This window comes from Mytilus trossulus, chromosome 1 (assembly GCF_036588685.1).
Source record: "Mytilus trossulus isolate FHL-02 chromosome 1, PNRI_Mtr1.1.1.hap1, whole genome shotgun sequence".
Lineage (NCBI taxonomy): Eukaryota > Metazoa > Mollusca > Bivalvia > Mytilida > Mytilidae > Mytilus > Mytilus trossulus.
Window position 1 is genome coordinate 44,169,235 of NC_086373.1, and position 15,144 is coordinate 44,184,378.

The following is a 15,144-nucleotide window of genomic DNA, read 5'->3' on the forward strand; positions in this document are numbered from 1 at the left end:
ACTTTTGATACCTTTTCTGAAATTCTCAATTCTCGGGCCGGACCATATGAGTATTTGGACCATACAGGTATTTTTTTCAATAATATGCATTAGAAAACTTTATAAAAAAAACAATGATTACTACATGCAATTGTATTATTTACAATTCAGATAACATTAAATATCGATGCTAAAGTTAGTTTTCATGGCTAAGTTGCATTCTTGCATTTATGCGTAGGGGACGTGACATTTACTTCCACACGGTCATGACCATACGCGTATGGTCCAAATACTCATATGGTCCGGAACATATACACATATGTCTCTGGGGAATCATAAGTAATGCTACTTGATTGGGGCCTGAAATATCAGATGTGTTTGTCAAAACGAATGATTCCTTTAACAGTATTGGGAACGTATTGTTTTAGGGAAAGAATTATGTTAGCAGAAGTTCATCACTAGTAAATTAACTTCTGGTTTTTAGGCACATCACTTTGTAGGAAGAATCGGATTTGGAATACCGGATTTAGTTCTGTTTTACACCGGAAATTGGGATACGTCACCAAGTCAAGAGAAAATCTGAAATCTGGCTGAAATTGACGTGGCAGACAGCTAAAAAACGTTTGATTTCAAACAAAGAACGTAAAAAAAGGAAAGGGAACACGACACCGCCAAACTTGTGATTAGCTACACTCCCTTGATTATTTTCAAAGCTTATTGAATCATGGGATTGACGATTTCAAATGCATTCAATCGTCTCTTCGGTAAAAAACAAATGAGAATATTGATGGGTAAGATGCACCTTTTAAACATCTTTATTTTTATTAACTTTACGGGATAGAAGCTTTGTTGATTTCATAGACAAGCTTTACTGCGATACATATTTAATGCCAATGCAATTTACGTCTTCCAAGTCCATAATAATTATACCTTTATTAATTCGCCGGCTTTATACCTTAAAAATACTTTATCTTCAGGTCCTTTAATAAGCCAATAGCTTCTACTGACCCCTCCTTTTAGATTGTATTATATGAAACAAGTGTTACCTGAGCCTGTATCTCTGAGAGAAAGGTATAATGATAACAAGACTCAGCTAATGTTATCAGGAAGCGTCACTCGAACGCACAGGGAGTGTTTTACGTGTCTAAACGAATACATTTAAGTACGACAAACACAGGTTTCGTCTAAACCAGGGCCGTAAATTACATAGAGACATGTAGGCAGTTGCCTCCTATTCCGGGCTGACAAAAAAAAAAAAAATGGAGAAAAAACACTGAAAAGAAAAAATTGGTTAAAATCATGCATTATTTTTACAGCACTGGTTGTTAGTTAAAACAACAAGGTGGTTAATCATAATGGCAGGTGTGTTCAATATTTAGATCTGAACAGTCGGTAACCATCTCAACTCCTTTGCACACATAAAAGTATTCCCACCAAATACTATTGCATCTGCATACATAGAAGTGACAATGTTGGCAATATTGAATGCATAGAAGTGCTAAAAAGATGGGATTCGTCCAGTCAGAAAAAATCACCTTTATAGCATTTGACAAAGCCAGAATAAAACTTTTAGTGTATACAAACATTGTTACGTTTTAATAATTTAAACTTGTTAGATAAAATTATGAGTTATTAAGTATGCATTTCCATTTAAGGTTTGAAAATTATGTCTTTGAAACGAAGTCAAAATTAGTTCGATTCCGACAGCCAAATTAGCCGGATAAACCACAAAAAATGACCAACTTCAGGGGGCTTTCATTTTAAGTCTTTGCAAAATTTCCCCCTAAACTTAAGTAAAAATAGCTTGTAAAGAAGCAGGATAAAGCGAAAACAAATCTTTAACAAGTCGTGTATTCTGGGGAGGTAAATTGCATACAAGGAAAAGGTCTGAAAAAATATCCTTTTCTGCATAAAATGGGTCCAAATTTTTTTACAGGGCAGGCAAATTACGGCCCTGTAAATTAAATCAGTTGGAACAGGATAGGAAAAATCTTTTATGTAGTTGAAAAGCATCAGAAACCAAAAGTTCTATTAGGGGACAACTAAACCAAGATTTATGTAATCACACATATTCTTTTTGACATAAGTGTACAAATGTACATACAGTTTGCCGCTATCTTTGTTTTTAGTTTAATTTGTGTCATAACTAATTAAGATAGTTGTCTTGTTAGCAATTGCAGTACAGCAATTGACATTTATTTATTTGATGTTGCAGGGTTATTTGTAAATTGAATGTGGTCTCAGTCATGTAATCACTCGGTGGTCTTATCTTTAACACAAATTTAACATAAAAATCTAAAAACTAAGCCACACTTACCACAAATGAACTGAAGGGTGATTGTATGTGCTCTTGTAAGGTAACTAATTTATTATCCCCCTAGTGACACCAGTTTATACCCAGAGTTTATACAAGTTGTGAGAAAATAATTAATAATGCAAATGAAAAAAACTACTTCACTCCATTACATAAAAAAATGGTGGGTAAAAACCCAAATTGGTGAATTCTTATCTGGAGCTCTGATATAAGTTGATTATATTTTTTTGCAGTTTTGTGGTATATCTGTGATGTACTATGTATGCCAGTCTGTGTTCGGCTGTGAAGACAAGTTTACCATGTTTAACAATTCATTAGAGCATTTTGAAGTTGTACATTATGCTTGTACATGTATTTGTCTAAGGGACAAAAATCTTCTGAAGAGTTATTTTAACTTTATTTTACATACATGTATTCTTTTATGTTATTTATGACATTTTCTATTAATCTTTTATTTGTTTATGCAAAATAGCAATTGTTGTTAATTAATTACTTTAATTTTTATTTTAGTTGGGTTAGATGCTGCAGGAAAAACAACAATCTTGTATAAATTGAAGCTTGGAGAAATTGTGACAACAATTCCAACTATAGGTAGGGAAATTTTAATGTTCATTTGTAATTTATTTTTGATTCATTTTATTCTGTGAATCCACATTTCCCTATTCCTATATGCAAGGCAAATGCATTTGACAATCAGAAGTCATATAAATTCACATGTGAAATATATTAATGTAACTTAAAAAGAGGTTGAAGATACCAAAGGGACTATCAAAATTCTTAAGCTTACAAGAAACCAATAAAACCATGGCAATAAATGAAAATAGATAAAAGACAACAACCCATAATGTGGAAAGTTAATGATTGAGCAACATGAACCCCCCACCAAAAACTGGGGGTGATTGCCTTTGCTTGAGAATGATAAACATACCCTGCTCTACATGTGTAAAAGGTAAATGTACAATTTTATAGAGAATCTTTCTTTTGTTCATGCTTTGCTCCCTGATCAAGCAGTTACCAGTAATATCCAAGTTTCAGGTTTCTCTGTAATCATGGTGATATTTTTAAACATGTAATTAATAAGTCAACCTTGACCAGATCATGTGAAAATGTTATGTTTTGAGTTCATTAACCAACTCTAGAGCGTGACTTTGGTACTGGTATATTACATGTATATAACTATATTCAATTTGGGGTTCTTGTAATAAATTTTAAGGTTGGTTTTCATGCAACAACTCACAGTCACTGTCTGGTAAGCCTATTAGTCTACACTCATTTGGTTTGCATCCTGGTCTGTTATTTTGATAAAATATTTATTATTATATTATGATTAATGCCTTTCTACAATCAGCTTTATTTTTAATATATTAAAATGTTTATTCTATTATCATTTTTTAATAATGTATTTTTTTAGGATTCAATGTTGAAACAGTAGAGTACAAAAACATAAGTTTCACTGTGTGGGATGTTGGGGGTCAGGATAAAATTAGACCTTTGTGGAGACATTATTTCCAAAACACACAGGTATAGTAATGGAATTGACTTCTACAGTTTGAAGAGATTTTCCTTTTTGATGAATGCTTGTCCTTAAATATACAATTGCTTACAACTTTTTCATGAAATAGTTTAAGAAGATGTTGAATAAACTGCTTACAGTTCAGGTGTTTTTTTCTAATAATGAAAATTACATCAGACAGTGTTCATGGTACTGGTATATAAAAAAAAGGTCCTGTCACCAGTGAAAGTTTTAACAGAAATACACAAGTGTATATTCACTATTTTAATGAGTATATTTTTCATTACCAATTATAATAAAATGTCTCAATTGATTTTTTTAAAACGAAATGAGAGAAAAAATGATTATAATAGTTTTATTTTTATACTCTTCGATATTTCTTATTTCGGACAATTTTGCATTATAATGCATAATCCCTCTAATAGTAACAAAGCTGATAGAAAACTAACCATATTTTGTTGACCATTCTACTGAAGAATACATGTAGCCCTGATGTAACAAAATTACAAATGTGTTCAATTCTAAAATAATTTCAGTAAAAAGGTTCTTAAAGTAGGGGGAACCAATATTGACAATGTAAGTACAGTACGCCCAGAGAGTTTGTAATCGCGAACTTTTATCACCGATTTCCGAGTGTAGCGGTGTGACACCGCGAATCACGGATTCTACTCCCAATTTCCTCCAAAGATTCTCTCCCAACACCGCGTGGCTGTTAATTGGTTTATTGCCCATCGGATGAACTGAAAATTAATGACGCGTGACAACATAATCGGATTAGCCAGATTTATTACCTTTGTACATTAAATCGATCTTGAATGCACCTGTGTGCTTTAAAATACGTTATTTAAATGTCCATTCATTGTCAGATAAAAGTGTGACATTTTTATTTAAAATAAGATAATTATTCTTGTATGTATATGCCCATGTCATTGTCATATGAAATAAAAAGTAAAAACGTAAAAAAAATACGAATAAAACACTTTAAAAATTTAGTATTTTCATTATAGTCCGATCAGTTCATAATTTTTGTTTTTTCAACAAAGTTTCAACAAAGATGATTTTACCACAATTAGAACCTTTTATGACCTACTCAGTGAGCAATATCCGGTTCATTAATAGTTCAATATTATATAATTAATATCAACTGGCTTAAAACAAAATGATGTTTCCCATGATTTGTCCAATCTAAATCAAACCCTAGAGTTAATTTATCGGACCAACAAGTGAACTCTGTTACTTTCAATTTATTTTGAAAATATTATGTTTCACTTCCTCGGTAGATTACCGACTTGAAATATTTGAATTTAAAAAAGAAACTGTAAAGTGACAAATAGTTTTGTATGCAATGTGGCAGTTCTATATTCATAAATACTGAGATAATTCCCCGCCGAGACACAACACAATAATCACAACCTTATTTAATTATATGAAGAAATAAAATCATGTGTTCTTTTATCTGTTATGATCTGTTATTGATCTTTTATTATTTAAAATAAAATTGGATTGGCGCAATCCGTATTTTACTGCTCGTTAAAAGTCCTCGGCGAAATATAAAAAGAAGTATTTCAACAATTTATACTGTAGAATACTAAAATGAAATTATATCGTACAAGAAAGAAATATGTAAAAAAAAATGTGGATCGGATTTTTACGATCGACACATTTTCACAGAGGATCTCTACCAACGCCCATCAGGAACTGAACGACATGCATCATGTTTGCATCTACCATTAATGTATAGTGTTGACTATGGAAGTATGAATAATGTCCAGGTTTATGTCCTCTGTTGACTGAGAAATGTATAAATAAATGGCTGATTTTAGTTTATTCAGAAAAGGAATAAAATTTAGAATCCGGTTAATCAATTGTAAAAGGACCTTCTAGAGCCTCAATCTTAACGCACACAAATGTCAATCATTACAAAGCAAGTTTAAACCTTCAATGAATTTTCCCACGGTTATCCAGAAAGGTCACCTGAGTTTACTGTTACATGATACTATTTCCCGCCAAATAAAAATCTCGTGGACAAAATTGATGTCACTATTTTTAGCATTCAATATTGTGAGCGAAGTCAAGTTCAAGTTCAACCACGCACTGTTGATCACTGAGATGCGTGTCGTCTTCCCACGGCAATTAATTGTTTTAAAAATATTTAAAGATCACTGTAACGGTTCTAAATACAACACAAAAGTTTACATTCATTGTGCGTTAATGAATATTATGCAACGACGAGTTGATGCAGCTATAGAAGTATTCCTGTTGTAGCCGAAATGTATTATATATCCTAAATAAAAGTAATGCTAATCGTGAAGAGAAAATGCCGTTGACTTATTAAGCATAACGAATGGTGAATAGTATTTTCTTTTTTACTTGCATATACAAGTTTTAAGACACGTAATTTTCTTTTAACTCACTGCTCACATTTTATACCTTCAGCTTTAGTTTCCGTTTATTTTCACGCAAGCATGTCTCTTTTCGTAAGTTATATCAATTACCGATAAATAAAAAACGAGGTCATAATCAAGTATAGATTTTTTTTATAAAACTTTATTGCAATTGAAAGCATTAACAACAACGTTTTGGATTTTAAAACTTTTATTTTGTAATCTAAAATGGAAATGGCGTAGAATTATTAGCATAACATATAGTGAATAATATTTTATTTTTTACTTGTAGTATAAAAAACTTTGAGACGTGTAATTTTTCTTTATACTGCCCTCATTTATTCAGCGTTAGTCTCCGTTTATTGTTGCACAATTATATCTCTTTAAGTAAATTAAATATTTATTTACTGATAAAAAAACGGAAGTCAAAATCAAATATAGTTGTTTAAAAACTTGATTAAAATGTACAGTGTAATTGAAAGAATTAACAACAACATTTTGCTTTTTATTTTAATCTTTCATTTGTTTCAAGCAATCAGATATAACCTGATAATCAATAGACAGGAAATACAATTGTTTAATTACATTAGAAATCTCACATACCTTGACTGTCGCGTGCCGGCATAGATCAGACGGATTAGGGCAATTAATTACCTGGTGTCACACCGCGTCACACCAGACTGGGAGAGATGTCGCTAATACAATAAACAAAAGGTAGCGGATTTACGCGGAAGTCGGAGGGAATACTCCCAAATTTCTCCGAGAATTTTGGGAGGGATGTCGGAGTTTCCTGGTGTTACACCAGCAAAAATATCGGAGTATGGAGTTTGGGATTACAAACTCCTTGTGCGTACTGTACCTGTACAAATGTTTATCTATAATTCAAGTGACATGACATAATCTTATTGCTAATTCTTTTCTAGGGTCTTATATTTGTAGTGGATAGTAATGATAGAGAAAGAGCTGAAGAAGCACAGGAAGAACTTTGTAAAATGGTAATTAATTCTTATAGTGTCTTTGGGAACAGTTTTTGAGTCACCTGTGACAAAAGTCATTGTTAAGTTTTCTGCATAAATCAATTTGATAGGAACCACTTGTGGTTCCTCAATGATATTTTCGATAAACTTGCTCAAAATTGCATTACTATCAGTACATACGAGTTTGAATTCTGTCTAAGTCCTGCCCCAGTCTGATTAAAATCAAACCTCTCAGCGCTCCTATTTTCTGATATTTAGCCCACGTGACACATCAGAAAAGAGGAGCCACTCTTTTTCACAATACTTATATCCACAAAAGACAGATCAGGTTTGAATTGAATCACTTTTACTGTTCTAGAGTTATGTTGTCCCTCCACAAATGGAAATATAGCTGAATTTTTAGTTTTTGTTCTCCAAGTTAAGATTGCCTCAACTAAATTGTTATAAAACGTATACATAATGCTACAATGCTTATTACCACAAAACCTAGAACAAGTACAAATTTGGGTAGTATCACTTACACAGTTCTTGATTTAAGTTTCTTTATTACATTACAATGTAACCTGCCTAATCCGACACCCGAGTATTCCAACATCCTGCTCTAAGCAACACATTTTCATGGTCCAAGAATATGCCTATCCTTGCAGAAAAAAACCTGGGTATTCTGACACCCTGCTTAATCTGACAATATTTTCTGGTCCTCCAGTGTGTCGGTTAACACAGGTTACACTATATGCAAGCAGGGGCATCATATGTGTCCCATGAACACATTACCTATTTACTTTTATGCCCCACCTACGATAGTAGAGGGGCATTATGTTTTCTGGTCTGTATGTCCGTTCGTCCGTCTGTCTGTTCGTACGTCCCTTCGTCCCGCTTCAGGTTAAAGTTTTTGGTCAAGGTAGTTTTTGATGAAGTAGAAGTCCAATCAACTTGAAATTTAGTACACATGTTCCTTATGATATGATCTTTCTTATTTTTAATGCCAAATAAGAGTTTTGATCCCAATTTCACTGTCCACTGAACATAGAAAATGATAGTGCGAGTGGGGCATCCGTGTACTGGGGACACATTCTTGTTTATTATATAATAAATTCAAAGCAAACATTTGTTCAATAGATTATGATGAATTTTATAAGTATAGTCTCATGTAAGGTGTAATTCTTTAACATAAAACGGAAAACAAGAACTTGCAAAATCATTGACTACCAAAGACAGCACTTCACACTTTGATTTTATTAATTAACTTAATTAAAATTATAATGGTTGAATACATATTTTTTTTGTAGTTGCAAGAAGATGATTTAAGAGAAGCAGTATTACTGGTATTTGCTAATAAACAGGATTTACCAAATGCTATGACAGCAGCTGAAATTACAGACAAATTAAAGTTAAACACATTTAGAGGCAGAACAGTAAGAGACTACCTTATACATTTAAGTTGTTCCTAAGGTGACATCACCAATGTGACATTGACCTAGGATACAAAGACATTTTGAGATGTACTTGATCTTGCAGTTCTATCAACACTCTTGTGGCCTTAAAATAGTGTTTAACAATACATATAAATTAAGTCAAATTGAAGTCTCAACCTTTCATTTTTCACATTTTATTCACAATTAAGATAAATCCCTTTACTTCCTAAGTCTATAAAAAAAGTTTAATGTTCTCTTTAGCAAGTTAGCTGCTGCTCAATACAATAAATGTCGTTCAGTTACATCATCTGTCTTTCTCAGATGTATTGTTTTTTGTTCTTTGTCAGTGTTTTCACATGTTTTACTTGTTATGTTAGAGTTAGATAATTAAAAATCATACCAAATATTTTTACTGATGTGGATTCATTTAATTTCCTCAATTACCTATACCAACTTTCATCCTGAACATTCATGAAATATTTGCCATTGGATGCTAAACAATCAGAAATCAATAAGATACCAACTAAATCCCTGAAAAATAATGAATCCGCAGGATTTAAGGTTTGCTGAATCATTATAAAATGCTCATCTATTATAACATTTCTTTTCAGTGGTATATCCAGGGAACATGTGCAACACAAGGAACAGGGCTTTATGAAGGACTAGATTGGCTATCAGCCGAACTATCAAAAAGATGAATAAGACAATTTTTTTTTTTTATCTGTACATATTTATGTGAATGTTGGGTCCATGATGACTGGTTGAAATCTAATTTAACAGTAATGAAAAATAACATTATAAATTTTGTTCCTATTGTTAATAACAGCCTTTTTTAGCTTGTCTGGCCTAGAAGGTCAACGGAAACAAAATATAACTTGTCAAGCCAAATCTTTCATTCTTCTTTTAAAACAAAATGATTATTATACAGTTACGATAGCACTCATAAAAACAAATATTGTTTGGGTAAATCAATCCTATTTATTGGTAGTAGGTCATATATGAAAAAAGTCTAAAAAAATACTATTTCTGATCTTACACCCCTTATAAAGATCTAGAGATGTCTTGTCATAGTCATTGTCATAGTCCTGTCATATTGCAGTTACAAGTGACTGGATGGTTTCACAATAGTTAACCATTGCCAACTTTTAAAGACCACACACTTTTGCAATAGTATAATGGTACAGGGCTGCCAATGATGTTATTGTAGGTGAATAAATAGACTGCAAGTTTTTGTAACGTTAAAGATTTTCGGCATTTATTAATGAACTGTTTGTTTATTGAGATTCTAGACCAAAAAGTCCAGTATAGATCAAAAATTTTATTTTTCATTATATATTGATGATTCTGTTTTCTTTGTATTTTATGATAGAATTGAGTAGCATTTTTGGTTGGAGAGACTAATTGTGGTCCAGTTTTGATTTATAGATTTCTTAGTATGAATATCTCTTGTCAAAATTTGTATGGCTGAAGGGGTCAGAACTTGCACTTTTATTTAGTTTAAACGTTTCATTTTTTGTTCAGTTTATATGGGGTACATGTATTTGCCTTTAAGTTCTTCTTGACATGCTTTTATCATTTTTATAGTTTGATTTTGTGGTTCTGCCTCTACATAACATAACAGTAAGGAATCTTAGAGGTAAGGCTACACAGCTTTACTCATTTCATAGAACATGGGATTTTTATTGAATTTTAAAGGATTTTTTTTTTCTTTACTTTGTCTTGACAAGAGCTTTAGTTATGTGGTATTATTGTTTGAAAATCTTACACCGTTTTGATTAATAATGGAAGTCAACAATTTATTAGTTTGTGATATAACAATCAGTTAAAGGGAACCATTAGTGGCAGGTCAATGATATTTGGTGTGCAATTGTATTAAAATATTCACATCATACTTGTATGGAGATTATTAGACATTGCCCCATAATTTATGGTCTATTGCATCTGAAACTTATACTTAGTTTTTAGGGGAAACACCTACTGAGAGGTCAATGATATTAGTTTGAATATGTATAATTGATACATCTCATTTTTACAGAAATTATTTGGCACTACCCCCTTAGTCATGATTTATTGACTTTGAAAATTTTGCAAAGTTTACAAGTTTGTAATTAGGCCAGTTTAAGATGAACCATTTTCATTTCATGGAGATAAAAATATTGTGTTAATGTTAGCTTATTTGCACACACTTTAATAGTTTGATAAGTCAATGGTATTTGATATGCAGTTGTATTAGCATTGGCATTTCTTCTTTCATCAGGGGTTATTAAGGAGCAAAAGAGCATTTATTGTGTCCAATAATGATCTTTATTGTATTGCTAGAGAAATGAGCTGTAGTAACACAGATATCAATGCTGTCATTGTACATCTCCTATCCTGAACTTTGATAATCCACAACTGCTTGAAAACAGCAGGTCATAATTCAATCATAGATGCTTAGATTGGTTTAAATGACATGAAGTTATGTACATGCTTTTTGTCGAGCCTGCGACTTTTGTCGCAAAGAGCTAGACATAGGGATAGTGATCCGGCGGCAGCGACCGTGTTAGCAAACTTCTTAAAAGCTATATATTTTAGAAGGTGGAAGACCTGGATGCTTTCATACTTTGTATATAGATGCCTCATGTTACAAAGTTTCCGTCAGTCACATGTCCTTGACCCCATTTTCATGGTTCAGTGACTACTTGAAAAAAAAGGATTTTTTGTAATGTTAAATTCTCTCTTATTATAAGTAATAGGATAACTATATATAGTATGTGCATACTTGCAAGGTCCTCATGCCCGTCAGACAGTTTTCACTTGACCTCGACCTCTTTTTCATGGTTCAGTGGTTATAGTTAAGTTTTTGTATTTTGGTCAGTTTTTCTTATACTGTATGCGATAGGTCTACTATATTTGGTTTATTGAATGATTGTAAGGTGTATATGTCTAACAGGCAGGTGTCATCGGACCTTGACCTCATTTTCATGGTTCAGTGGTCAAAGTTAAGTTTTTGTGTTTTGGTCTGTTATTCTTATACTGTATGCAATATGTCTACTATATTTGGTGTATGGAATGATTGTAAGGTGTACATGTCTAGCTGGCAAGTGTCATCTGACCTTGACCTCATTTTCATGGTTCAGTGGTCAAAGTTAAGTTTTTTTAGTTATGGTCTTTTTTTCTGATACTATATGCTATAGATCATCTATATTTGTTATATGGAAATATTTTATGATTTATATGTCAGTTGCACAGTTTTTATTTGACCTTGACCTCATTTTCACTGATCCATGCTCAGCGTTAACTTTTGTGCTTTGGTCTCTTTTTCTTAAACCATAAGCAATAGGTCAACTTTATTTGTTGTATGGAATTCAAAGAATTGTTAGCTGTACATGTCTGTCGGAAATGGTTCATCTGACCTTGACCTCAATTTCATCGTTCATTGGTCAATGTTTAGTTTTCTTGGTTAATGTTAAGTTTATTTGACAGTTGTAATTAAGCTTTATGTTTAGGACTATCAACATAATATCAATGATAATTAAAGAAGGCAAGACATTTCAGTGTGTGCACTCTTGTTTAATCTGATTATGATGCAGATATAGTGTCAACACTTAGCTAACAAGCATCTGAGTATGAGCTGTTCTACTCTCTGTATTTTAAACCTTTTTAGATCCTAAAGCTATGTCAAAAAATTTCAGGCAGGAATTTCATTAGCTGATGTATAATTACCACAACAGATTCTTGTAAGCAAAGCATTGACACAGGATCTCCATTTTAATCAGATTGATGTTTTGTTTTAATTTTTGATCAGTTGATTATCTATTTTTTCAAAACAAAACATGGAAAAAGTCATTGCTGCTTATAGCAGTTTATAACTTCACAACTCATTTTAAATTCCTTTACAGAATTCCACTAGACTTGCTCAAATTCAAGTCATGAAGTTTTTTAAAACTGCTATTTTAATTTTTGATTTGAGTGATTTTGGTTTTTTTTTCAAACCAAAATGGGGACTTTTTTCCTGTTTATATAAAATGGAGGTAACAGGCAACAAATGTCTTAGTTTGAAGACTTGCACATTTTTTTTCGTGTAGTTGTTGTCATTATTTGTATCAATATGTGAAAGATGAAGCTTCGTGGTGCTTACTGATACATTTTAAGCTATTGTAACAATTGTTTGTTAATGCTTAAGTAATTGAATTCCCTTGCATGATTTAAATTTATTTCCCTACTTATCCATTCTTTCAAAGTTCATTAAGTTTACGAGTATTGTGGTACAATGTTTTGAGATCCCTTCCCCAATATGTAAACAATCATCAAAACAGCAACATACTATGAATTTTGAATATCTTCAATAAATAGTATGAAAATTATAATGATATTCTGTAGTTTTGTGCAGCAATTGACGATTGAAGAAAAAGTAAATTTAATCCAATGAGTTACATAAAACTGGATTGTGGCATCAGTTGTTTTAAAATCCTTGCTACTAGAGGATGAACACATTAAACAAAAACTAATTTGTTATCACTCATGATGTCTTATTGATTGTTGATTCATTAAAAACAAAGAAAATGATAGCTATTAACAAATTGCAATGATCAAGATAAAAGAGATTCACTGCAGTTATAAATTGACTGAAGTAAATAGCTCCTGTGGAGTGGGGGGGGGGGGGGGGGGGGGGGGCATAAAGTTTTATCCTCGTACATATGTCCAGAAATTGGTTTCCATCTCTGAAGTTTGCCATGACCAAATGTTATGTTGTTTAAACACCATGCTTATTTCCACTAAACACAGATCAGGATCAAATTAACATGCCATTACTTTCACTGTTCTCAAGTTATGTTGACTGTCCCTCTGGTATCTTTCGTCCCTCATTTATGTCACTTGATAAATTAAAAAAATGCTGAACTTGCTGTTACCATCAAACACAGATCAATTCAAAATTTTGATGGCTTCACCTTGCTTGAGTTGAGTCCCTCTTTAAATGGAAAAATTGCACAGTTTGCTGTTTTGTCTCTCTAACTTTTCTTTTCCTCTACCAAATTTTGTGAAACTTAAGCTCATTGGTAACTACCACCAAACACAGATGGAGTTCAAATTTGATGGCATCACATTACCTACATTATGTCTTTTTGTAATGTAGGAAAAATGCATACTCTTAACTTTTTTTTGCCTCAACATAATGTTATGAACCTGATACACAATGCTTATAACCTACTTAACACAGATCAATTTTTGTGAATAATGATCACAAATGTTGATCACAATAGAGGTATTGGGATTTAAACAGAAATTTAGTAATAGGTAAACTGTGCATTCCAGTTTGTTCCCTGAAGTTATAATAGTGGTAAAAACTAAATGTTTTGGAATTATATGTAGGTATAATTTGGTTTTCCAAATTTTTTGTCTTGAAAATTATTTATTGGGTGCCCAACATTTACGAAAATGTTCCACAAAAATAAGGTTATTTATATAAAATTTTGATCCTGGTATCTATGATGAGTTTATTTGTATGCAAATGTTGTATGTTTGACTCGCACAAAAATGTGCAAGCAGGGCTCCTGCAAGACGAGCCAGTTTTCTAGTTAATTAAACTAACAGTAAAGTATACAGTCCATCAATTAAATCAAATTAATGGAATACGGATCAATTTTGATATGGAAACGATTTTAGCAACCTAAAAAAATGTAGGAAAGGACAAAAAATATGTAACATGTTGTTTTTTTTGCAAAGAGTTTAATTTGACTTTTGTGAAGTCTAAATGGTCGTTTTGTAGACCAATGAGTCTGTACAATGGTGTTTTATTTGGCACTCAGAAAACAAATCGTGTACTCCGGTGTTTTGTCAACATGCAAACATTGAATCTTGAACTATGGAGCTTTAGTCAATACGCAAACATTGAAGCTTAAGATATGGAGCTTAAGTCAACATGCAAGCATAGAATCATGAACAGTGGAGATTTAATCGTCTTGCAAACGTTGAAACTTGAAATATGGAGCAAGTCAACGAAAAAATTGAAACTTAAAATATGGAGCAAGTCAACGAAAAAATTGAAACTTGACATATGGATCAAGTCAACGAAAAAATTGAAACTTGAACTATGGAGCAAGTCAACGAAAAAATTGAAACTTGAACTATGGAGCAAGTCAACGAAAAAAATGAAACTTGAACTATGGAGCAAGTCAACGAAAAAATTGAAACTTGACATATGGAGCAAGTCAACGAAAAATTTAAACTTGAACTATGGACATTTAGTCAACATGCAGACATTGAAGCGTTTGTCAAAATGCAAACGTAAAAACTTGATCTATGGAGCTAAGTCAACATGAAACCATTGAATCTTGAACTATGGAGCTTATTAAATCACCATGGAAACGTTGAAGCTTGAACTATGGAGCAAAGTCAACATGCAAACATTGAATGATTCAATCTTGAGCTATAGAGTTTTAGTCAACATGTAAATATTGAATCTTGAACCATCGAGCATTAGTCAACATGCAGACAATAAAGCTTTTGTCAAAATGCAAACATTGAATCTTGAACTATGGATCTTTAATCACCATGCAGACAATCAAGCTTACGCTATGGT

At 32.2% G+C, this 15,144-nt stretch overlaps 1 protein-coding gene across 1 annotated transcript; it reads left to right on the forward strand.

Annotated features, from left to right (window-relative positions):
- Nucleotides 1-502: 502 nt before the first annotated feature.
- On the forward strand, nt 503-9,470 carry LOC134725221 (ADP-ribosylation factor 4). The gene is made up of 6 exons (XM_063588870.1): nt 503-770; nt 2,804-2,884; nt 3,705-3,814; nt 7,114-7,185; nt 8,457-8,582; nt 9,194-9,470. The coding sequence occupies exons 1-6, from the start codon at nt 704-706 to the stop codon at nt 9,278-9,280; spliced, it is 543 nt and encodes a 180-aa protein (XP_063444940.1). The 5' UTR covers nt 503-703; the 3' UTR covers nt 9,281-9,470.
- The last annotated feature ends 5,674 nt before the right edge of the window (nt 9,471-15,144 follow it).